Here is a 27226-nt window from a genome sequence, read left to right on the forward strand (position 1 = left end):
CCGGAGCCCCCATGAGTCTTAATCTAGGAATAAGCTTGTCGGCATCCCGGCTGTCACAATACCGACGATGGGATCCCAACAGGGGCACCATTCCGCCACCGGTATATCGGCGCGGTAGGTGATTCCCCCTCTATGGGTGTTCACGACACCCCTAGGGTGGTATTCAATCTATGCCGACCGTCAGAAAACCGGCACTAATCCGATATCTGACTATTCAATCGTCATGCCTTTTCAATAAAAAAAATTTGTTGCATCGTCATGTGCGAAAACGGACCAAAAAACTGTTGAAAATGCCAGCGAATTCGACAAAACACGTGGATTGGCTGTGAATTCGCCAATCCACGTGATTTTCGGCAGGCTGGGCTTTGAATAGGTCAAATGTCAATTCGACCTGCAAACTGTTGAAAAGTGCAGTTTTTTTAAAAAAAACTGCACAATTTGAATAACCCCCACAAGGGGAGAGTAGAACCTGTGGCGGGCGTAGCTTCATTGCACTCACCCGCCTGCCAGCATTCCACCGCTCGTGATGCTGATGTCGGGATCCTGACGTTCGGCATTCTGGGCAGCAGTATATCATACCGAACCTATATATATATATATATATATATCTGTAGATATATATATATCTGTAGATATATATATATCTGTAGATAGATAGATATATTCCTGAAAATCAAGTTTGTATAAGGAAAATGGAAAATGCACTGTGTTGTACCTAATACAGTAAAATGCTGCTACTGTGCTAGAAAGCCTCGAATTTAATTTTCCTAGTAAGAACATACTTGTGATTATTAAGATAAATGACAGAATGATACTAGTAAGTTTATATCACATTAGGGACACTAATGTAATTAGCAAATCAAGGGGAATGTAATGAATGAATTAAGCTTAATGGCGATCGCAGTAATGCATTTTGCTCATCAACACAGTAATAAACTTGCAATGAAAAGAGGCCTTTGAAAATTATCGTAAAAGTTAAAAGGTGTCTGTTTTTGAAGAATAACATAAGCTATTTCACATATATTAAAACCAGAAGTACCAAATAGGGCTAATTTTGATTAGGACACAAATCCCATTTTTAGCATACAGTACATCTCCTTACTTCTGTATAGGTGGAAGAGCAAGTATAGGCCAAATACAGTAAAGGTGTGCTTACTGTACATAATTGCTCTATAGCAGGGGGGCATTTAGAAAGGAGGGGACCCGTGTTCGGTCACCGTACAGGCCCAATCCTGTCCTCCAGCAGCGTAGTAGACTCTGAGCACTAGGGTTACTAGTTGACCCTAGCACTGTGGCAGAGTCTAGTGCGCATGCGCAATTCTTTGGAAAAATGGGGTCGCAGTCATTTTCCCACAGATTTTTCTACTGCACAAAATGCCAGGTAAATGGCTGCCACACCATCATTTTCCTGGTGATTAGTGCAGCGCTGCTGCCTCCAAAATGGGAGGGGTACAGTAAGTAATGAATAAATGGGTGCAATGTGTGCGGTATGGGCCCCCTTGAACCCAGGGACCGATGTGCATCTCACACCCTGCACCCATTGTAGATACGCCACTGCTCTATAGCTAGAGGTAGTCACATGCCTGTCAGGAGGTGCCTCAAGTATGGGTGCCTCTTCATGGAGTAAAGATTCATTAGCAGCAGCACAGTCTAGGCTGGTTGCTGCTGCTATTGTGGGACAAACAATGGGCATGATTCAGCGTCGCACCCAATCTACATGAAATGCTAATGTTAGCATAGTTGAGCAATTATTTGCAACTGCGCATGTGCAGAAATTAGCAAAAAGCCCTACGGCACAGTGACACTGAGTGTACGCACACCGGTGCCGGTGTGATCGGGACAGATGGTATTAGAAGTGTTGAGAAAAAGTGATGGACATTCCTGGCGGTAACTGAGGGGTGACTAGTAGTGCACAAACATGGTCTGATCAGTCGGAGAATTATGGGATCAGCATGGTCATGTCAATGCAAGCTGCATTCTCAGACGCATAGCTGCAAGCATAGGAGCCTGTTGTCAGTCAGCGAAACTGCACCTGCCATAGTGCTGGTGCAAGTATCAATGGAATTGTTTAAGGATGTACAGATGTGTCCTCTCACATCTTTGCTCCACCCGCTACAAGTCGCGCTACACATAACACGTTAGTGCAGTGTGACTTGGTAGCGCCGGGCATAATTATTTTGTATTTTTTTACGCTAAAATGCGTCTTCGATGCAAAGTAATTTAATAGGATGCACGAGCAGCTTCTGCTGAATAAAATAGTATGAAGCATGCCTATATTCTGTGTGTGACTGCGACTGTATTTGCATACAATATGCTATGCTACAGTGTTTTCATGTAACGTGGCGTTTTGGATGCAGATAGAGCCGCAATTCCACACAGAATATAGGCAAGCGACATATAATTTTAATCAGAAGAAGCTGCTTGTGTGTCCTATTACATTACTTTGCCACTAAGACGCACTTTCGTGGAAAAAATGCAAAAAAGACACTCTGTGTTACCGAGTCCTGCCACAGCATGGCGCGACTTCAAGGGCTGTTTAGTGTGACTGCAGCAAGGATGTAAGAGGACACATCTGTACCAACCAGTATTGCAAAGTGCATGAGTGCTAAAAGTGGATGTCTCAGTCTTTGTACATTTGGCCGCATGGATGTACACAAGAGAAGGAGTTTGTAAGCCATATGCATAAACTACCAGACGGGCCACCACCAATAGATGCTGATGCGTGCGCCTCATAATCATCCCCAGTATGTGCACCCTGAAATAAGCTGCACCAAGCACCAGTCTACAACAAGCAGGAAACTCCAGTATGGAGCTGAATTCCTTAGAGGACCTTAGCACAGCACAACAAATACTCAGTTAAGATGGTTACTGAGCAGATGGTTGTGATCGGTGATTTGGTATTCAGCACCCAGCACATATAGTTTTTAAAATAATATTTTAAAACTATTTAAAAAGTGCTTTAGTCAAATATGTAAAAAAACCACCTTTCTTTCATTATTTATTTGTTTCTGTCACCGCTATACTGAGATCATGATAAAAGAACAAGAATTGCAGTGCTGAAACCCAAACAATCGTATATAAAATAAAAAGCTAACACAGATTATAATTTCCGCTGGTACAGTAATTTGGTGATAGGTAGCCTGATAGCAGGGTGGTTAGCACCGAGGGCGTATCTAAGGGTCCGTGCGCCCCTAGTAAAGTAAGGGATTGGCGCCCCCCCCGGAGAGAGCATTGCAGACCAGTGGCAGTTGCTGTGGTGGGGCTTAGTTTAACATAATGCTACGTGGTGCAACGCATGACGCTGATCACTTGTATCGGACCTCTGACCTTTGCCTTTTTGTGTACTTTTTGCTGCATTTTGTGTCTTAATTCAATAAATGTGCTAAGTAGTTAGGATTTAGTTAGGACTTCTATACCCCACACTACATAACTGACCCCTCTATAACCTGCACTTCATCACTGACCCCTCTATACCCTGCACTACATCACTGACCCCTCTATACCCCACACTACATAACTGACCCCTCTATGCCCTGCACTACATCACTGACCCCTCTATACCCTGCACTAGATCACTAACACCACTATATCCCGCACTATATAACTGACCCTTCTTTACCCTACCCTACACTACTGATCCCTCTATATCTGACCCCACTATATCGTACCCTACATTACTGACCCCTATTTACCCTACTCTACATTACTGTCCCTCTATATCCCGCACTACATAACTGACCCCTCTACATCCCGCACTACATCACTGGCATGCACAGGCATACAAATATTGGGGGGAAGTGTGTGAAGGGGGGGGGGGGCAGGTAGTGAGTGTTGGGAAGAGGAAAAAATACTTTAAGCAGCATTAGAACTGAGCTGAGAAACTAGTGCTGGCATTGTAGTGTTGAAATATTAATAATAATAATAATAATAATATTTATATAGCACTTTTCTCCTAATAGGACTGAAAGTGCATAGTGACTGTCGACTTGCTGAATATATTTGTATATATCTCCCTCTGCCAATCATTACATTGGGGGATGGAGGTGAATGCAATTACATTTGAGGGTGGTCCAGTTAAATGTAACAGCTCAAACTGCAAACATAAATACTTTGGTGGCAAAATGACGTACAGGTATCCCTTATTTACCATCCAGTCTCAAAAGCAATGTTTTTTAAACTTTTAAATAAGTATAGGAACCCCAGCATGCATGTCAAAATACTTAATTATGAACACTGCCCCACAACTGAAAACGCTGATAAACATACTTATTACCCTCATAATCTAGCACACACACACACACACACATATACCCCCCTTGACAACTCTCACCACTCCCGTATTCACAACTCCTTTGTACAAATCCCGCCCCCCCACCGAAGCTGACGACTTCCTCACACACATCACCCACACAAACAACTCTCATACACACTGATCCCCCCTACATACACACACACTGACAGCACCCATATACGCAAATCTCCTCCTCCACACTGTTAAATGTTACAGACTTAATGGGCTCACCATGGTGTCTCTGCAGACTCTCACGATCTTGCAAGGTTTAGCTGTCCACCATATGTCTCCAGCCATAACCTCCCTGCCTGCTGTGTGATTCATGGCATGCACCTCCACTGATATTCCCTGCGCATTGCACAGGTCAGTGTTGAGCATGGACCAGGGTAACTCTGCCTCCAGGGGGCAGGGTTAATTCCCTTCAAAAGGATCGACAAGGGACTGGGAGATGCAGCAGCGGAGGGGTGTTTTAGGTTATAGTAGTAACTGCTGCAGCCAGGGCTCGAATTGGGAGTGCACACCTTCTGTCTCCTTCCCTCACCGCTAAGTAGCCAGGCGTCACGGTTGTTAAAAAATAAAGAGGTAATGTAAACCTGATTGCAGCTGACTCGCTGAGCCATCCAGACTGTCACTGTAGCACTCTATTCCATGGCCGCGGATGGCACTGACAGTTGGCACCACCCTTCTGTGGGCACCCCTGGCGAGTGCCATCCTGGCCAATGGCTAGATATGCCCCTGGTTATAACTGCTACCTTGCAGTGCTGAAACCATGGATTAAATTCTGACCTGATGTGGGATTTGCGTTTTCTCTCCATGTTTTATTTGCTTTCAGCCTGCAAAACACTGGTCACCGAAATGGCTTCTGACTACACTGTGCCTAGTTTGCGTATTTGTGGTAGAGAAGTAGGGGCAGATGTACTACTGTAAGTCTTGGAGAGTGATAAAGTGGTGATAGATAAAATACCATCTTATCAGCTCCTAACTGCCATGTTAAAGGCTGTGTTAGAAAAATGACAACTATGAGCTGATTGATTGGTACTTTATCTCTCCAAGGATTAGTACATCTTGCCCTTAGATGGCAAGTTCCAAATGGACTTAGTGGAATAGCATATGTTAGCACTATTCAAATAATATATAATAACAAAAAATATATTTGTTATAATTTATTAAAAGAACTTTGAAACTCTTCTGTCAAAACCAATGGTCAGGATGCTTTCACTTTTGTACAGTATTACTCCCCACCATTAATTAACTCATCAGAATGCAAACTTGGAAATGTCAGTGCTAATTTGCAATAAAAATCACCTGACAACAATCTGACAGAAAGTAAATATGATACAGCGGGTTGGGTTTGTGTGACCATCAGTCTGGAGCCTGCCGGTCACCATACCAACCCAGCTTTTAGATGCACGGCGGGGGTGGGGGGGGGGAGAAACGAAGCCCCTTGCAGGCTTGGTGGCCAACTATGCTCGCCACAGGTTCTATTCCCATTCTATGGGTGTTGAGTGGGAATAGTACCTGTTAGTCGACTGTCAACTGTCAGGAGTGTGAGGGGGCGGGATCCCAGCACCGGTATTGTGACTGATGGTCACATCCCGATATAGCTGTTAATAAATATTACAACCTAACAGCTCTCATTGTAAGCATATAAATTTGAGAAACATACCTCGTATTCTTGAGAAAACTTCAAGTTGTCATTAGCTTTCAGTCTTTCAATGTGATCAGCAAGTTCTAGAATAGAGATAGGTGGGTGACTGGCCATACCTGCAACAGAAGAAAAGGGAGAGACATTCTGTGAAGAAAGATGGAACTCCCAGGGCACATAAATATGTATGGAAACAGTACAATGACAATGTGCGAGCAGTAAAGATGCTGTTATGTGTGAGAGGCAGGCAGAGATAAGTTTGGTTACTTAAAGCTGGACATGCTTTGGAAGGATGAGCTTTAATACATGAGTAGTCACCAAGCATATTCCCAAAGCGAACTCGCCTAGCGTGAAGGGCATTATTGTGCAATGAATCATGATATTAGCTAGGTAAAAAAGTGACACTGTTAGACCACAGGTAGAGACATCTATCTGACATCAATTCAAACCCTTTGTTCTGCATTGTATGAAATGGAAACTTAGATTTAAGTGATGAGAAGGTAGTGAACTAAAGAGACAGAAAATGAAAGGTTCCTAAAAGAGAAGGTAAAGGAGAATTAAAATGACTAATGCATAATGAAGCAAAACTAACTTGAAGAATGGAGGTTACCAGAGTAACCGGCGACACCTGAACCTGAAAAGGAAATGGGGGTATAAATAAAAAAACTGATTTATGTCATGAAGAAAGCAATGGGTAGCCCAATCCCTTTTGCTTCCAGAGTGAAGCAAAAAGGCAGGTAACAAATAACAATGTTTTATGGAATGACCAATATGATTTTCTACAGTGAATCTCATATACCCAAATAGCCAAAAGTGATGGACATCAAAAAGCAAAGTGGTTACATAAGTACCATGCAAAATAATTGCTGTATAAAAGTTGTTGTGGGTCGTTTTATAACTCATGGCTACAAAAATGTTTTCACTACTAGTAGATTGTAGCATGAGGGGCTATGGGTGCAGCTCCTAAAGCAAAAATGGCTTCCAATCTGCAAGAGGCGTAAGCCCAAAGCCTAATCCTTTTAAAACACACAGGGGAATATTTACTATGGTGTGAGATTTTTTGAAGTGGAAATGTTGCCCATAGCAACCAATCAGATTTCACTTAACATTTATCTAGATGCTTCTATTAAGAAAATAGTTAGAATCTGATTGGTTACTATGGACGATATCACCACTTCTAAAAAACTCACACCTTAGTAAATATACCCCATACAATCTACCTAAGGCGTAAACATCCTTGTATTACAAGCTCATTAGAATGAAAACTTAACCCATAATACCCTACCTGTTGCAGACATGTTAATTGTCGCCAAGAATGCTGCATAAATACTGCAGAATCCCAACGGTAACTTTCTATAACTGTTGACACTCCACATGCTGCCGACATCTCAAATTGGCGCAGATGTATTAACCGGGAGAAGGCATAAGGAAGTGATAAACCAGTGATATGTGCAAGGTGATAAAGGCACCAGCCAATCAGCTCCAATGTGTAAATTAACAGTTAGGAGTTGATTGGCTGTTGCCTTTATCACCTTGCACATATCACTGGTTTATCACTTCCTTTATCACCTTGCACATATCACTGGTTTATCACTTCCTTATGCCTTCTCCCGGTTAATACATCTGCCCCATTGTGTTCAGACAGACACTGGTTGACTTTGCATTATTTAAGATATGGTTCTACCCTATATGGGCATATAAAGGAGTCCCCAACCCTTTGACCCAATCACAACTCATACGGGAAGCACAGCTGAACAAGAGAAATTAATTTGCATACCTCAAAGGATTTGTTAAGACTAGAAAGGAAACACTGATAGATTTAGGGTGTTTAATCTGAAATTCATTGTATAAATATCAATGAATATCACATAATAACCTTGATTATATTTTGTTGTTCTCATGCGGCTGTGCTGCATACGAAATTGTTTCCTTTAAGTTGCAGAAAAATATATAGAAAAATGAAATGCCTTATTATCCAGTTTTGTAATGTAGAATCTAATCCCTAAATATTGTCTTAATAAGATCTTAGGGAAGGCTGAGTTTACTGCTTTTGTTACTATTCCCTTATATTGTATACTTCATCTATTATACAGTAGCTATGGAAAGCATTTGGATGGTACTGTATTACTGTTCAAAGCTGTAAAGAGTAAAAGCCTACTGAAAATGGGAACCCAATTAGTAACAAAAACGGAAAATAATCAGTATTATGCACATACAGAAACTGAAAGCAGTGGCGTAACTAGAGGCTTGGAGGCCACTTGGAAGATGGGCCTCCTATTTTATTTCTTTAAAGCCTTAGGTCTAAGTGCTTTATCATATCCAAATCATTTCTGCATCATGCATATTATAAATACATGAGAACGTGCAGCAAGATAGTGTCACAGCTTTGAAAGTGTATCGGCTCCGCTTACTCAGCCACCAGTAGTTATCAGTGGCAGATGCAGCCCCACACTTAGCATGGGGGACCAATTAAAACATATAAACATACCTTTAATGTTACATGTAATTTGTGTGAAGGCTGCCTGACCTCTGGCAGCCTTCACAGTTGCAACTCCACTCGGGACGCAGCACTTCGGTTAATGCATTCCTTCCTGCATAAGTCTGCCTCCAGACGCAAATTACAGTAGCTATTAGTAATACAAGAGTCGGGGGGCTGGCTTATACAGGATGGAGAAACTGAGTGCTCCTGCATCCCAAGTGCAACGGCGGCTATGATACATACAGCACTGCCGATCCCCGGAGCCATTGTATCGTTTTATTAGAAGTCACAACTCTAACTGAACTGAATAGTAACTTAATAGTACAAAGTACACATAAAGGAATTGCCAAATCACGTATTTAGTGACTGATTTCAGGGCGGGCCCCCCTTACCTTGTGGCCTCCTGGATATTTGCAAGTCTAGCCACCCTGTAGTTACACCACTGATTGAAAGGCACATTCACAGACACATGCACATACTATGCAGCTATTCTTTAATGACAAATTACAGAAATAAAACAATAAAAAGCATGGTGGTAACTGAAGAACAAAGGATTTGGCTTCTACTCAGTTCATAATGATATAGGAATAAAGAGACATACTGTACCAAACAGAATTAAAAATAAAAAACTAGAATTTGGGCAACCACATTTATCTGTATCAAGTTTCTATATAGACCACAATTCTTGTGACTATGTATATCTCGACAAATGTAGGTCACTTCCACTAATAGCTATACGAGTAAATGGTCCATTTTCAATGTACTAGTATTTTAGATAAAATTAATATAATTTTTTAACACAAATTCACAGCAATTTTTAGTTTGTGATAGTACCTTCATATACAGTATGTTATATAGTTTACTTATGAAGCAGTCACTTTGTAGTAAGCAAGGTCTGACTTTAGGTGGGGCTAATGGAGCTGAGTTTTGTGGATGCAGTGAAACAAAACCCAATGGACACCTTACAGTATCTTTTAAATGATTTATTGGAATATGGGTAGGGGTGAGGATATATTATAACAGAAGCACCTTACATTTATCAATGCCTCAGAAAAGTTATTGAAGGCTGGCACACAACATACAATATTCTATCCAGAGTATATTTATCCAATTAGAAAGATCACTGCTCTCTCCTGACTGTAAAAGTGCATCTCCACATTACAAAAGGGCATTTTTATCACAATTCGCAGATGCAGATGCGGATGGGATGTGATAAATAAGACCAAAATTGCATTGCGATAATTGAATACATTGCAAGGATGTATAGTACATTATCAATTATCGCTTGCACGGATAGTGCTTGCAAGAAGGCACTGTCCCAGCGAATCTTCTTCCACACTTTTCACTTTATTTTTCACACAAAAAAGTTAGAAGGTGTCTACGCATGCGTGGCAACTGGCTAGTGCGACCGGCATCTCAGTTTACAGCATAGAGCAGCTGACCGGGGTCACAGAATAGGAGCCCGACCTCCAGCTGACAGGAGGAGAGTGCTCAACGATCTCCGAAGCCCTGAGTTCAGGGATATATATATATATATATATATATATGGTTTTTTTTACTACCTCTTTTTTATTGTGATCAGCCAGTGGTCTATTTAGACCAGAACGCTGATTACAGGTCCTGGCCACCAGTTCTGCTCTGCCTGTCAAAGCAGATCAGGAATCGGGGAGCGGGTGGAAGGGGATGAGGAGGAATGACTCTGCTTAACACCATCTCCAAACAGTGTTATTGCAGGGCTCTCCCCACACCCCCAGTATTTTTTCACAACTGCCCTTTTACCCTTTGCATGTTTCATGTAGATCACATTTCCCTTTAAAAGAATGGGAAATGCGATCTGCTTACTTAAAGTATGTGAATTAAAAGGCCTGCAGTAGTTTTTCATGAAAACTGCTCCAAAAGCCCTTGGAAAATGTTAGTAGTATTCCTGAGAGAAAATGGACACATATGGGTCAGAGGGGCTTAAAACAGAATGTCACTTACAAAGGACAGATGTATCCATCTTGTTGGCTGAACCAATGCAAACGAGAATGCTGCATTTAAATTAACCAGGAACCGTGACATGTGACACAGGACATCACTTGCCAGAATATTACAGTGCATTAAGTCACCATTCATTTGTTTGCTATTAACTTATTTGTTACAGTCATTTATTGGCATCCCTTTTTTTCAGCTCTTTGAATACTTCACTGTATATATAAAGGATGTTGGTTCAACTCCCGAGTAAATTTATAAATTCACTCTGCTACCGCAAGTAGACATTAGTCACACAGCAACAACTAATGCCAGGAAATCTACCAGTTTGATGGAATAATAAACTACTATTTCTATAGAGACAATGATGTCAACTTTACAGGCCATTGTTTAACAAAGTGCTTACCTTCAATACTTGATTTACTGTATGTATTTTTCAAGCCAATATATATTACCATTTCCAAGAGGTCATTCTATATCTTTTTATGGACTTCTGAGTCAGGGAAAATTGCTTAATGAAAAGATAAACTATTTAATCTAATTAAATATTTATGTTCTTAAATTAGCCATTCTTCCCTAATTATTAAAAACAGTTATATTTTTAAATAAATAAATATATACAGTACATGGTTTAATGGCTTCAGGATCAAAACAACACTATTAATATGTTAAAGCAATAACCTTGCAGTCTCCTTGACTGAATAAAAACTTTATTATGGCATGAAAAGTGATCTGATGAACACTTCTAAGGCTGTCTATTAGTAGAGCATTACAGGATTAAGGCGCAGAAATGTAAACACACATTTGCATTCATACTGTATTGTAGGAATGGTGTGTGTAAAGTACATGGTCACCACTACTGTATGATAAACCTATGCAAATATTTCCAGTTATATACGTACAGTAGTGATCTCATTCATATTTTATGCCATTCTGCTTACTGGGCAAATATGTAACAAATCTAAAATACAAACAAGCGTTTCCAAGTAGGTCCAATAATTCTGAACTGACTTTGTTTGTGTCTTTGACCACTTTTTTTCACTTTCACTAGTCTCAAACTCCCGTGATCAAATAGTTGTTACAAATTACTTCTGATGTTAAGGTTTAGATCACCTTTTTGTTTTCAGTCAACATCCCATACAGTACATATACAAATGCCACAGTTTTAATATGGACAGGGACAAAACAACTTATACCTGTAGTGAATAGAATCAGACTGATCACAGCAACACATGTTATTTCAGGAGATGAAGGTACTGATCATGTGAGAGGCAATGACCTGCCTACTACTGTGTCATAATTACTCTCTTGGAACCTCAGGGAGACTCCTGAACATTTGGGGAGTCCCTTTGGCTCCCAAAAGAAGGCTGGTCATCCCACATTCTTCCCACTTCCTAGTGAAGTGGGCAGAATGGGGAGAATGATACATGCACGTACATGGGGAGGGGTTAATATGATGTAATTAAATCATATTGTGTCATTTGACCCAGTATCAGAGTAGTGTAAGGCCCTCTTGGGAGTGGAGGTGTCAAACACAATATCAATTTATCCAACTTGCCATTGGGTTACACCTACGTCTCAAGTACTTAATATACTGCATTAAAGCGCAACGGAATATGCTGCGCTATATAAGAAACTGTTAATAAAATAAATAAATAAATACTGCTGTATAAAAAAACAAAATTATCTTGTGAAGTCCATGGAAATGGTTGGGAGGAGGGATGTATTTGCAAGTTATTTATTCTTTAGGTCTACGTTTTGATCAAAGAAATGTTGTTGGCCAACTTTGGTACAGTATGTATCTCAATAAACACCACTAGTTCAGGATAATGAACCAATTCACAGTTTATAACATAAAATTAACATCTGCTTATTTGAAAGCATAAACTGATAAGACTCTGGAGCTCTATAGACTTCCAGTTTTCTTTACAGATGACTTAGATGAGACTCATGAGAGCGAATTATGCTTCTCACCTGGTGTTTGAAAGTTAAGGCGTCGGAGCTCTACAGGATCTGTAGGATGATGTGATGGAATCTCCTTGTTGTTAGGTAAACTGCTTTTCCTTGAGTCTGATTCCGTCCTTTTCCTGTAGATGAAAATTCAAAATACAACACATTTTTATTGCAATAAATTACATCACATCTGCATTATCTCAAGTGCTTCAAAATGTCCAGTACATAATATACATATAGTATACACCAACAATGAACATACAACCCAACCATTGATCAATGATACTACAATATCACAGTGACACACTTCTACAATACCAATAATCACACATATGAGATGTCCCTTTTTTAGTAAAAGTAATATTCTCTTAAAAACTTATGTTTGCTTGTTACACCCTCCTATACACCTCAAGTCCAGACCCTAGGCCAGTATTGGCTTTGTTCACATGCCACCATCTCTCGTCCTCTTCCCTAACTCCCTATCTTTTCATGATCTATGCTTGTCTTTTCTTGTGTTTTCCCCTCGCCCTTCTTTCTATGTTTCTTTTAGTTGTTTCTTCTGCCTTTTTCTTTTGTTTTTCTTCATTAATTGATACAGTATATTAAAACTGCACCCATGCTATGGTTGTATGGACATTATTATTATTGTTGATGTCTATTTGTGAATGCTAATAAACATTGATTTTTTATATATATATATATATATATATATATATATATGTGTGTGTGTGTGTTTGCTTAAATGTGGAAAAAAGCAAGTATCTATGACAGAGTTTCCTAAACTCTGCCATTACAGTCCATGTTTTATGGATATCCATGCTTGGCACAAGCGACAACATTAGTACCTCAGTCAATTTTATTTAACCATCTGTACTCTAGCATGGATATCCTTAAAACCTGTACTGTAATGGCAGAGTTTGGAAAACTCTACAGTATGAGACTAATATGCATGTTATTTAAGCAGCATTACATTAGCATTTTTGTCAGTAAAGTCCACAGCACTGGTAAAACGTGGACACAAAGTGCAATCCTAGTGGTTGCAAATAATGTGTACGCTTCACAGTACTAACTACTTTAACATTTAGACTACCCTAAATAAATAATGATTCTTCTTCATATTATTAGTACATTATTACAGACAATTAACAAAAAACTAAAGTTGTCAATTCCCTTAAAATTTTAGTACGATGACCTAATCTACCTGGATCTACCCAATCTGATCACCTATATGTCATAATTCCAATAAAAATATTGTATTACAATTTATAAACTGTCTACACAAAAAAGATGAAATCATAATACAGTAAGAATCACAGCAATTAATATTTGATTTCGGTGCCACTCTGTGTGTTTCCTGGAAACGTATAATAGATGCCACTGGCAAGTGTCAATGTTTGTTAAGAAACCATTGACACAGAGACAGACGAAGCCCTACAACTGCATATTAGCTCATTTATGTATTCTCACTTTGCTGCAGCTTCTAGGTTGTGCTGAGGAGCCAAGACCATTGCTTTCTGTAAACATACTGTATGCTTAATTGTTTTCTCAACACTGACAAAGTCCCCCTGTAAAAAATCCTCTACCTTTCCGTGCTGCAAATAAGCTAGCATTTGGATGGGGTGGGTTACAATGAGCTAGACCCATGGCTGAGTTGTTTAATGTGTCACAAAGAACTCATCAGTTTCCTATCTTAATAAAATCTCCTGCCAGTGTCATTTTCACTCAGCATTTTCTGCTCACTTTTAGCATAACAAAGACGAGGAGTTTATTACCTATATAGAGGTATTGGAAACATTTAATTATTTGTAGGTGGCGATATCAGCAAACTGAATACTAATTACAAAAAAAAAGCCCAGGCAAGACAAGCCTCACAAGTGAGCTCAAGAAGAGAGAATTAATCAATTCAGTGACTTGCAGGCAAGGTCTTTACTTCGAATAACAAAGCTAAATTATTAAGTCTGGTTTTGGAATAAAATAGGAATAGTGATAATGAACCAGTGACTCCTCGCACAAACGGTGGCTTCGTTAGCATAACAAAGACTCCTTTTCTTATATTTTTCACTCTTAGACAATATGTTTTTGCTGCACACAGCAAGCTAGTTTGTATCAGCAGGTGGGGTTTTTTTGCATTTCAAACCACATATATATATATATATATATATATATATATATATACCTCTGTTATGCTTGTGGTACACAGGTATTTTAGAACACTACATTTCAAGGTGCACTAAAGCTCCTGGTGTGACACACAAATGTTCCTTTACTAACTGCATTTAGTTACAGTATGGACAATGAGCCTCAGCAACTAATCAGCAATTAGCGGCTACGAGTGTAGTGCAAGTTAGTCAATGAAAGCAGGAGTCTGATTTTGCAACTAAATGTAAAGTTAGTAAATGAGCTCTAGAGCCAGGAAAGAGAAAGGCTGCATGCAGCGTTTTCACAGCTGAAGTGCTTCTCGTCTAATAGATGCCAATTTCATATTCAGTACTGTGTGTCACTATGGGAGTTTCAGAAGGCTGTTTCTGGCTGGAAAAACATGAAGTCATAATATGCCCATGTGAAAAAAAAACCCTTATATAGCGGGTTTCACAGTCAATTTCTTCCTGTATTTATATTGTGTATTTTTTTCACATGACATTCCATGACTTTAAAATAAGCACGCACAGTCAATACACCCAAAGGTATAATCAATTTGGCACACGAGAGCTTGCAAGGCAAACTTAGCAGGACTTCACAAGCAGGTGATTAATATTGAGTTACTTAAGCCACTATGGTTATTCCAAGTGGCTGCGCTCATTAATATAGTGACTTAAACCACATTGCTGCGGCAGGTTGACCTTTTAACACTTTGCACTATGTGCCTTTAATAGTTTTGTTAGATAAAGGTCCCTTTTTAGCATTTGTTTTCCTTTTTATTGTACATGGTAGAAAAATACCTCAAATACTTTGGGTTTAGTTGTTTTGTCAATGCATTGCAATTTCTGGTTCATTAATACAGTAGCAAGTGCGTTATTTAGTATTTTAACATTTCTCACCTGTCTGGTTTACTGCTCCATTTTAAAGTAGCAAACGAAGAAGAGATGTAATGTTAATTGATATATAAAAGTAAGATAAATACATATTAAATACTACTCAGCAAAGAGGACTTTTACTGTTAATGCAATAGCCTCAGCAGAAACACATCTCTAAACTCTAGGTGCATTTACAAGGGCAGGTTATTTGAAAAATTATGCTTCAGACTCAATATCTGATATGCAGGTCTTACCCAAAGGTCCTAAGAATTTAAATCATATTGAGGGTGACCTGAACAGTGGTTGCAGAACATGAGCCTGAGAAATACAGTTTTTCTTTCCATTTATATTTATATGTAGAAGTAGTAGTAGTAGTAGTAGCCATAGTAGTATTGTAATAGCATAAAAATGCTTTCAATCTTGATTTCTATATTTGTAATTAAACATGCACAACACTAGACAGACACAAATGCTTATATAAGTGCTAAGGAATATATGTATGTATTTATGAATCAAAATTTCCAGAATGTAAAAATAAGAATTTACTCACCGGTAATTCTATTTCTCATAGTCCGTAGTGGATGCTGGGAACTCCGTAAGGACCATGGGGAATAGACGGGCTCCGCAGGAGACTGGGCACTCTTAAAAGAAAGATTAGGTACTATATCTGGTGTGCACTGGCTCCTCCCTCTATGCCCCTCCTCCAGACCTCAGTTAGGGAAACTGTGCCCGGAAGAGCTGACATTACTAGGAAAGGATTTGGAATCCAGGGTAAGACTCATACCAGCCACACCAATCACACTGTACAACTCGTGATAACCATACCCAGTTAACAGTATGAACAACAACTGAGCCTCAGTAACAGATGGCTCATAACAATAACCCTTTAGTTAAGCAATAACTATATACATGTATTGCAGAGAGTCCGCACTTGGGACGGGCGCCCAGCATCCACTATGGACTACGAGAAATAGAATTACCGGTGAGTAAATTCTTATTTTCTCTGACGTCCTAGTGGATGCTGGGAACTCCGTAAGGACCATGGGGATTATACCAAAGCTCCCAAACGGGCGGGAGAGTGCGGATGACTCTGCAGCACCGAATGAGCAAAGGCAAGGTCCTCCTCAGCCAGGGTATCAAACTTGTAGAACTTAGCAAATGAGTTTGAACCCGACCAAGTAGCAGCTCGGCAAAGCTGTAAAGCCGAGACCCCTCGGGCAGCCGCCCAAGAAGAGCCCACCTTCCTTGTGGAATGGGCTTTTACTGATTTAGGATGCGGCAATCCTGCCGCAGAATGAGCTTGCTGAATCGTGTTACAGATCCAGCGCGCAATAGTTTGCTTTGAAGCAGGAGCACCCAGCTTGTTGGGCGCATGCAGGATAAACAGCGAGTCAGTTTTCCTGACTCCAGCCGTCCTGGCTACATAGAGTTTCAGAGCCCTGACTACATCTAGTAACTTGGAGTCCTCCAAGTCCCTAGTAGCCGCAGGCACCACAATAGGTTGGTTCAAATGAAACGCTGATACCACCTTAGGGAGAAATTGGGGATGAGTCCTCAATTCTGCCCTGTCCATATGGAAGATCAGATAAGGGCTTTTACACGACAAAGCCGCCAATTCTGACACACGCCTAGCCGAAGCTAAGGCCAATAGCATGACCACTTTCCACGTGAGATATTTTAGCTCCACGGTCTTAAGTGGCTCAAACCAGTGGGATTTCAGGAAATCCAACACCACGTTAAGATCCCAAGGTGCCACTGGAGGCACAAAAGGGGGGTGAATATGCAGCACTCCCTTAACAAACGTCTGAACTTCAGGCAGTGAAGCCAGTTCTTTTTGAAAGAAAATAGATAGGGCCGAAATCTGGACCTTTATGGATCCTAATTTTAGGCCCATAGTCACTCCTGACTGTAGGAAGTGCAAGAATCGACCCAGCTGGAATTCCTCTGTAGGGGCCTTCCTGGCCTCACACCAAGCAACATATTTTCGCCATATACGGTGATAATGTTGTGCTGTCACGTCTTTCCTAGCCTTTATCAGCGTAGGAATCACTTCATCTGGAATGCCCTTTTCCGTTAGGATCCGGCGTTCAACCGCCATGCCGTCAAACGCAGCCGCGGTAAGCCTTGGAACAGACAGGGCCCCTGCTGTAACAGGTCCTGTCTGAGAGGCAGAGGCCATGGGTCCTCTGAGATCATTTCTTGTAGTTCTGGGTACCAAGTTCTTCTTGGCCAATCCGGAACGATGAGTATAGTTCTTACTCCTCTCTTTCTTACAATCCTCAGTACCTTGGGTATGAGAGGAAGAGGAGGGAACACATAAACCGACTGGTACACCCACGGTGTCACTAGTGCGTCCACAGCTATCGCCTGAGGGTCTCTTGACCTGGCGCAATATTTTTTTAGCTTTTTGTTGAGACGGGACGCCATCATGTCTACCTGTGGCCGTTCCCAACGATTTACAATCAGCACCGGTTGGTTTTGAAGCAGGGGTTCTGCTTGACTCAGGGCGTTGTAAATGGCCCTTAGTTCCAGAATATTTATGTGAAGGGAAGTCTCCTGACTTGACCACTGTCCGTGGAAGTTCCTTCCCTGAGTGACTGCCCCCCAACCTCGGAGGCTTGCATCCGTGGTCACCAGGACCCAGTCCTGTATGCCGAATCTGCGGCCCTCGAGAAGATGAGCACTCTGCAGCCACCACAGCAGAGACACCCTGGCCCTCGGGGACAGGGTGATCAGCCGATGCATCTGAAGATGCGATCCGGACCAATTGTCTAACAGGTCCCACTGAAAGATCCATGCATGGAACCTGCCGAAGGGAATTGCTTCGTAAGAAGCTACCATCTTTCCCAGGATTCGCGTGCAGTGATGCACCGACACCTGTTTTGGTTTCAGGAGGTCCCTGACCAGAGATGACAATTCCTGGGCCTTCTCCACCGGGAGAAACACCTTCTTTTGTTCTGTGTCCAGAATCATGCCCAAGAACAGCAGACGCGTCGCAGGAATCAGCTGCGACTTTGGGATATTCAGAATCCAGCCGTGCTGTTTGCAATAACTGCCCTGAGCGATTCCATTTTGAACTTCCTTACATAAGTGTTCAAGGATTTTAAATTTAGAATGGGTCTCACCGAACTGTCTGGTTTCGGTACCACAAACATTGTGGAATAGTAACCCCGTCCCTGTTGAAGGAGGGGAACCTTGATTATCACCTGCTGAAGGTACAGCTTGTGAATAGCCGCCAGCACTACCTCCCTTTCCCTGGGAGCCGCTGGCAAGGCTGATTTGAGGTAACGGCGAGGGGGAGTCGCCTCGAACTCCAGCATGTATCCCTGAGATACCACTTGTAGAACCCAGAGATCCACCTGTGAGCGAACCCACTGGTCGCTGAAGTTCCAGAGACGCGCCCCCACCGCACCTGGCTCCACCTGTGGAGCCCCAGCGTCATGCGGTGGACTTAGTGGAAGCAGGGGAGGATTTTTGTTCCTGTCTGGTGCAGCTTTTTTCCCTCTACCCCTGCCTCTGGGCAGAAAGGATGCGCCTCTGACCCGCTTGCCTTTCTGAGGCCGAAAGGACTGTACTTGATAATACGGTGCTTTCTTAGGCTGTGAGGGAACCTGAGGTAAAAAAGTCGACTTCCCAGCTGTTGCTGTGGATAAGAGTTCCGAGAGACCGTCCCCAAACAATTCCTCACCCTTATAAGGCAAAACCTCCATGTGCCTTTTAGAATCAGCATCACCTGTCCACTGCCGAGTCCATAATACTCTCCTGGCAGAAATGGACATTGCATTAATTCTAGATGCCAGCCGGCAAATGTCCCTCTGTGCATCCCTCATATACAAGACAACGTCCTTTATATGCTCTATGGTTAGCAAAATAGCATCCCTGTCGAGGGTATCAATGTTGTCTGACAGGGTATCAGACCATGCTGCTGCAGCACTACACATCCATGCTGAAGCAATAGCAGGTCTCAGTATAGTACCTGAGTGTGTATATACAGACTTCAGGATAGCCTCCTGCTTTCTATCTGCAGGCTCCTTTAGGGCGGCCGTATCATGAGACGGCAGTGCCACCCTTTTAGATAATCGTGTGAGCGCCTTGTCCACCCTAGGGGATGTCTCCCAGCGTAACCTATCCGTTGGCGGGAAAGGGTACGCCATCAGTAACCTCTTAGAAATCACTAGTTTCTTATCAGGGGAACACCACGCTTCTTCACACAATTCATTTAATTCATCAGATGGGGGAAAAGTCACTGGCTGCTTTTTCTCCCCAAACATAATACCCTTTTTAGTGGTAACCGGGTTAATGTCAGAAATGTGCAACACATTTTTCATTGCCGTAATCATGCATCGGATGGCCCTTGTGGACTGTACATTTGTCTCATCCTCGTCTACACTGGAGTCAGACTCTGTGTCGACATCTGTGTCTGCCATCTGAGCTAGCGGGCGTTTTTGAGCCCCTGATGGCCTCTGAGACGCCTGGGCAGGCGCGGGCTGAGATGCCGGCTGTCCCAAGGCTGTTACGTCATCAAACCTTTTATGTAAAGAGTTGACACTGTCGGTTAATACCTTCCACATATCCATCCACTCCGGTGTCGGCCCCGTAGGGGGCGACATCACACTTATCGGCTCCTGCTCCGCCTCCACGTAGCCCTCCTCATCAAACATGTCGACACAGCCATACCGACACACCGCACACACACAGGGAATGCTCTGACTGAGGACAGGACCCCACAAAGTCCTTTGGGGAGACAGAGAGAGAGTATGCCAGCACACACCACAGCGCTATATAACACAGGGATTTTCACTATACTGAGTGATTTTTCCATATAGCTGCTTATTAACACAAACTGCGCCTAAATTTATGTGTCCCCCCTCTCTTTTTTACCCTTGTTGTACTGGATACTGCAGGGGAGAGCCTAGGGAGCGTCCTTCCAGCGGAGCTGTGAAGAGAAAATGGCGCTGGCTGTGCTGAGGAAGATAGCCCCGCCCCCTCAGTGGCGGGCTTCTCCCGCTTTTTATAATGTTAATGGCGGGGGGTTTTGCACATATACAGTGTTATACACTGTATTATGTGCTATTTGTGCCAAAAAGGTAAACTAATTGCTGCCCAGGGCGCCCCCCCCCAGCGCCCTGCACCCAACAGTGACCGGAGTGTGTGGTGTGCTATGGGAGCAATGGCGCACAGCTGCAGTGCTGTGCGCTACCTTAATGAAGACAGGTGTCTTCAGCCACCGTTTTTCATCTTTATCTTCCGTCTTCTGGCTCTGCAAGGGGGACGGCGGCGCGGCTCCGGGAACGGACGATCGAGGTCGGGCCCTGTGTTCGATCCCTCTGGAGCTAATGGTGTCCAGTAGCCTTAGAAGCACAAGCTAGCTGCAAGCAGGTAGGTTTGCTTCTCTCCCCTCAGTCCCTCGTAGCAGTGAGTCTGTTGCCAGCAGATCTCACTGAAAATAAAAAACCTAACAAATACTTTCTTTTCTAGTGAGCTCAGGAGAGCCCACTAGGTGCATCCAGCTCTGGCCGGGCACAGATTCTAACTGAGGTCTGGAGGAGGGGCATAGAGGGAGGAGCCAGTGCACACCAGATATAGTACCTAATCTTTCTTTTGAGAGTGCCCAGTCTCCTGCGGAGCCCGTCTATTCCCCATGGTCCTTACGGAGTTCCCAGCATCCACTAGGACGTCAGAGAAATAAAATGTAAACGTTCATGTGAGACTTCAATGACTACTAACTTTCTTCCTATTTTATTCCATTAAGTAAATCAGGTCTGCATGGCATACTTGCTTAGTTCTTGGACCTCCAAGGAACAAGTGCAGGGGTGTGTACAATGTGTATCGTCAGAGACTGCCCTTTGTATCACAAAATGTGTTTAACATCATTGAGCAGCATGGTGTCGCAATGATAACAGATCTACCTTGAATCACATCATCAAGGTTTCGTCCACTTCAGGAAAAGTGAAGCGAGGTCCAGGAAGGTGGATGACTCCCCAAAATACGGATGTCTCCTGGATATTCTGGGATAGTAGGCAAATATGCCTATACAGTTCAAATGATAAGGCGAGCACATGGGAAGTTCTATAGGCAGTGCAAAATGCTTGTATGACAAGACTAAGGTGGATGGATCAAATATATAGTTGAGGTGGAGTTAATATTCAGTTTAGTGAGGAGGGTGAGCTATTTTGAAATATACAGATTGAAAAGGTCTATAGTGTAATAGTATGAGGGACTTTAAGTACGTAAATGTCTTTGGGTTCCAAATCTTGGTGGTTAATTTAAGGATTCTCTTGCTGTGTTTTCAGGTAATAAAAACTAGAGATGAGCGGGTTCGGTTTCTCTGAATCCGAACCCGCCAGAACTTCATGTTTTTTTTCACGGGTCCGAGCGACTCGGATCTTCCCGCCTTGCTCGGTTAACCCGAGCGCGCCCGAACGTCATCATGACGCTGTCGGATTCTCGCGAGGCTCGGATTCTATCGCGAGACTCGGATTCTATATAAGGAGCCGCGCGTCGCCGCCATTTTCACACGTGCATTGAGATTGATAGGGAGAGGACGTGGCTGGCGTCCTCTCCATTTAGATTATAAGAGACTGAGAGAGATTTACTGGAGCTGACTAGGAGGAGTACTGTTACTGTAGAAGTGTAGAGACTGAGTGGAGAGAGTTTACTAGTGAGGACAGTGCAGTTTACTTTATAATCCGTTCTCTGCCTGAAAAAAGCGATACACAGCACACAGTGACTCAGTCACATACCATATCTGTGTGCACTGCTCAGGCTCAGGCCAGTGTGCTGCATCATCTATTATCTATATATAATATTATATATATCTGTCTGACTGCTCAGCTCACACAGCTTATAATTGTGGGGGAGACTGGGGAGCACTACTGCAGTGCCAGTTATAGGTTATAGCAGGAGCCAGGAGTACATAATATATTATATAGTGAGTGACCACCAGACACACAGTGCAGTTTATTTAATATATCCGTTCTCTGCCTGAAAAAAGCGATACACACAGTGACTCAGTCAGTCACATACCATATCTGTGTGCACTGCTCAGGCTCAGGCCAGTGTGCTGCATCATCTATTATCTATATATAATATTATATATATCTGTCTGACTGCTCAGCTCACACAGCTTATAATTGTGGGGGAGACTGGGGAGCACTACTGCAGTGCCAGTTATAGGTTATAGCAGGAGCCAGGAGTACATAATATATTATATAGTGAGTGACCACCAGACACACAGTGCAGTTTATTTAATATATCCGTTCTCTGCCTGAAAAAAGCGATACACACAGTGACTCAGTCAGTCACATACCATATCTGTGTGCACTGCTCAGGCTCAGGCCAGTGTGCTGCATCATCTATTATCTATATATAATATTATATATATCTGTCTGACTGCTCAGCTCACACAGCTTATAATTGTGGGGGAGACTGGGGAGCACTACTGCAGTGCCAGTTATAGGTTATAGCAGGAGCCAGGAGTACATAATATATTATATAGTGAGTGACCACCAGACACACAGTGCAGTTTATTTAATATATCCGTTCTCTGCCTGAAAAAAGCGATACACACAGTGACTCAGTCAGTCACATACCATATCTGTGTGCACTGCTCAGGCTCAGGCCAATGTGCTGCATCATCTATTATCTATATATAATATTATATATATCTGTCTGACTGCTCAGCTCACACAGCTTATAATTGTGGGGGAGACTGGGGAGCACTACTGCAGTGCCAGTTATAGGTTATAGCAGGAGCCAGGAGTACATAATATATTATATAGTGAGTGACCACCAGACACACAGTGCAGTTTATTTAATATATCCGTTCTCTGCCTGAAAAAAGCGATACACACAGTGACTCAGTCAGTCACATACCATATCTGTGTGCACTGCTCAGGCTCAGGCCAGTGTGCTGCATCATCTATTATCTATATATAATATTATATATATCTGTCTGACTGCTCAGCTCACACAGCTTATAATTGTGGGGGAGACTGGGGAGCACTACTGCAGTGCCAGTTATAGGTTATAGCAGGAGCCAGGAGTACATATTATATTAAGATTAAACAGTGCACACTTTTGCTGCAGGAGTGCCACTGCCAGTGTGACTGACCAGTGACCTGACCACACTGACCACCAGTATAGTTAGTAGTATACTTATATTGTGATTGCCTGAAAAAGTTAAACACTCGTCGTGTGACTTCACTTGTGTGTTTTTTTTTTTTTATTCTATAAAAATAAAACTCATTCTGCTGACAGACAGTGTCCAGCAGGTCCGTCATTATATAATATATAATATATACCTGTCCGGCTGCAGTAGTGATATATATATATTTTTTATATCATTTATCATCCAGTCGCAGCAGACACAGTACGGTAGTTCACGGCTGTGGCTACCTCTGTGTCTCTGCACTCGGCAGGCAGTCCGTCCATAATTGTAATACCACCTAACCGTGGATTTTTTTCATTCTTCTTTATACATACATAGTTACATAGACATCTTCTCTTTATCAACCAGTCTATATTAGCTGCAGACACAGTACAGTACGGTAGTTCACGGCTGTGGCTACCTCTGTGTCTGCACTCGGCAGGCAGTCCGTCCATAATTGTATACCACCTAACCGTGGTTTTTTTTCATTCTTCTTTATACATACATAGTTACATAGACATCTTCTCTTTATCAACCAGTCTATATTAGCTGCAGACACAGTACAGTACGGTAGTTCACGGCTGTGGCTACCTCTGTGTCTGCACTCGGCAGGCAGTCCGTCCATAATTGTATACCACCTAACCGTGGATTTTTTTCAGTCTTCTTTATACATACATAGTTACATAGACATCTTCTCTTTATCAACCAGTCTATATTAGCTGCAGACACAGTACAGTACGGTAGTTCACGGCTGTGGCTACCTCTGTGTCTGCAGTCGGCAGGCAGTCCATAATTGTATACTAGTATCCATCTCCATTGTTTACCTGAGGTGCCTTTTAGTTGTGCCTATTAAAATATGGAGAACAAAAATGTTGAGGTTCCAAAATTAGGGAAAGATCAAGATCCACTTCCACCTCGTGCTGAAGCTGCTGCCACTAGTCATGGCCGAGACGATGAAATGCCAGCAACGTCGTCTGCCAAGGCCGATGCCCAATGTCATAGTACAGAGCATGTCAAATCCAAAACACCAAATATCAGAAAAAAAAGGACTCCAAAACCTAAAATAAAATTGTCGGAGGAGAAGCGTAAACTTGCCAATATGCCATTTACCACACGGAGTGGCAAGGAACGGCTGAGGCCCTGGCCTATGTTCATGGCTAGTGGTTCAGCTTCACATGAGGATGGAAGCACTCAGCCTCTCGCTAGAAAAATGAAAAGACTCAAGCTGGCAAAAGCAGCACAGCAAAGAACTGTGCATTCTTCGAAATCCCAAATCCACAAGGAGAGTCCAATTGTGTCGGTTGCGATGCCTGACCTTCCCAACACTGGACGTGAAGAGCATGCGCCTTCCACCATTTGCACGCCCCCTGCAAGTGCTGGAAGGAGCACCCGCAGTCCAGTTCCTGATAGTCAGATTGAAGATGTCAGTGTTGAAGTACACCAGGATGAGGAGGATATGGGTGTTGCTGGCGCTGGGGAGGAAATTGACCAGGAGGATTCTGATGGTGAGGTGGTTTGTTTAAGTCAGGCACCCGGGGAGACACCTGTTGTCCGTGGGAGGAATATGGCCGTTGACATGCCAGGTGAAAATACCAAAAAAAATCAGCTCTTCGGTGTGGAGGTATTTCACCAGAAATGCGGACAACAGGTGTCAAGCCGTGTGTTCCCTTTGTCAAGCTGTAATAAGTAGGGGTAAGGACGTTAACCACCTCGGAACATCCTCCCTTATACGTCACCTGCAGCGCATTCATAATAAGTCAGTGACAAGTTCAAAAACTTTGGGTGACAGCGGAAGCAGTCCACTGACCAGTAAATCCCTTCCTCTTGTAACCAAGCTCACGCAAACCACCCCACCAACTCCCTCAGTGTCAATTTCCTCCTTCCCCAGGAATGCCAATAGTCCTGCAGGCCATGTCACTGGCAATTCTGACGAGTCCTCTCCTGCCTGGGATTCCTCCGATGCATCCTTGCGTGTAACGCCTACTGCTGCTGGCGCTGCTGTTGTTGCCGCTGGGAGTCGATGGTCATCCCAGAGGGGAAGTCGTAAGCCCACTTGTACTACTTCCAGTAAGCAATTGACTGTTCAACAGTCCTTTGCGAGGAAGATGAAATATCACAGCAGTCATCCTACTGCAAAGCGGATAACTGAGGCCTTGACAACTATGTTGGTGTTAGACGTGCGTCCGGTATCCGCCGTTAGTTCACAGGGAACTAGACAATTTATTGAGGCAGTGTGCCCCCGTTACCAAATACCATCTAGGTTCCACTTCTCTAGGCAGGCGATACCGAGAATGTACACGGACGTCAGAAAAAGACTCACCAGTGTCCTAAAAAATGCAGTTGTACCCAATGTCCACTTAACCACGGACATGTGGACAAGTGGAGCAGGGCAGGGTCAGGACTATATGACTGTGACAGCCCACTGGGTAGATGTATGGACTCCCGCCGCAAGAACAGCAGCGGCGGCACCAGTAGCAGCATCTCGCAAACGCCAACTCTTTCCTAGGCAGGCTACGCTTTGTATCACCGCTTTCCAGAATACGCACACAGCTGAAAACCTCTTACGGCAACTGAGGAAGATCATCGCGGAATGGCTTACCCCAATTGGACTCTCCTGTGGATTTGTGGCATCGGACAACGCCAGCAATATTGTGTGTGCATTAAATATGGGCAAATTCCAGCACGTCCCATGTTTTGCACATACCTTGAATTTGGTGGTGCAGAATTTTTTAAAAAACGACAGGGGCGTGCAAGAGATGCTGTCGGTGGCCAGAAAAATTGCGGGACACTTTCGGCGTACAGGCACCACGTACAGAAGACTGGAGCACCACCAAAAACTACTGAACCTGCCCTGCCATCATCTGAAGCAAGAAGTGGTAACGAGGTGGAATTCAACCCTCTATATGCTTCAGAGGTTGGAGGAGCAGCAAAAGGCCATTCAAGCCTATACAATTGAGCACGATATAGGAGGTGGAATGCACCTGTCTCAAGTGCAGTGGAGAATGATTTCAACGTTGTGCAAGGTTCTGATGCCCTTTGAACTTGCCACACGTGAAGTCAGTTCAGACACTGCCAGCCTGAGTCAGGTCATTCCCCTCATCAGGCTTTTGCAGAAGAAGCTGGAGGCATTGAAGAAGGAGCTAAAAGGGAGCGATTCCGCTAGGCATGTGGGACTTGTGGATGCAGCCCTTAATTCGCTTAACAAGGATTCACGGGTGGTCAATCTGTTGAAATCAGAGCACTACATTTTGGCCACCGTGCTCGATCCTAGATTTAAAGCCTACCTTGGATCTCTCTTTCCGGCAGACACAAGTCTGCTGGGGTGCAAAGACCTGCTGGTGACAAAATTGTCAAGTCAAGCGGAACGCGACCTGTCAACATCTCCTCCTTCACATTCTCCCGCAACTGGGGGTGCGAGGAAAAGGCTCAGAATTCCGAGCCCACCCGCTGGCGGTGATGCAGGGCAGTCTGGAGCGACTGCTGATGCTGACATCAGGTCCGGACTGAAGGACCTGACAACGATTACGGACATGTCGTCTACTGTCACTGCATATGATTCTCTCAACATTGATAGAATGGTGGAGGATTATATGAGTGACCGCATCCAAGTAGGCACGTCACACAGTCCGTACTTATACTGGCAGGAAAAAGAGGCAATTTGGAGGCCCTTGCACAAACTGGCTTTATTCTACCTAAGTTGCCCTCCCACAAGTGTGTACTCCGA

At 43.0% G+C, this 27226-nt stretch overlaps 1 protein-coding gene across 38 annotated transcripts in view; it reads right to left on the reverse strand.

Moving 5' to 3' along the window:
- PTPRD (protein tyrosine phosphatase receptor type D) overlaps positions 1-27226 on the reverse strand; it is a 2362472-nt gene that overhangs the window by 93106 nt on the left and 2242140 nt on the right. For 20 of the 38 annotated variants that reach the window (XM_063914017.1, XM_063914015.1, XM_063914011.1 and 17 more), the window contains 4 exons: positions 15378-15392; positions 12361-12473; positions 6529-6570; positions 5958-6055 (listed from right to left, as the gene is read on the reverse strand). In XM_063914017.1, the coding sequence (XP_063770087.1) occupies positions 5958-6055; positions 6529-6570; positions 12361-12473; positions 15378-15392 (268 nt within the window). The remainder of the gene's footprint in view (positions 1-5957; positions 6056-6528; positions 6571-12360; positions 12474-15377; positions 15393-27226) is intronic. The other 18 variants (XM_063914019.1, XM_063914018.1, XM_063914016.1 and 15 more) reach the window with 3 other exon arrangements.

This window comes from Pseudophryne corroboree, chromosome 1 (genome assembly GCF_028390025.1).
Source record: "Pseudophryne corroboree isolate aPseCor3 chromosome 1, aPseCor3.hap2, whole genome shotgun sequence".
In the NCBI taxonomy this organism is placed as follows: Eukaryota; Metazoa; Chordata; class Amphibia; order Anura; family Myobatrachidae; genus Pseudophryne; species Pseudophryne corroboree.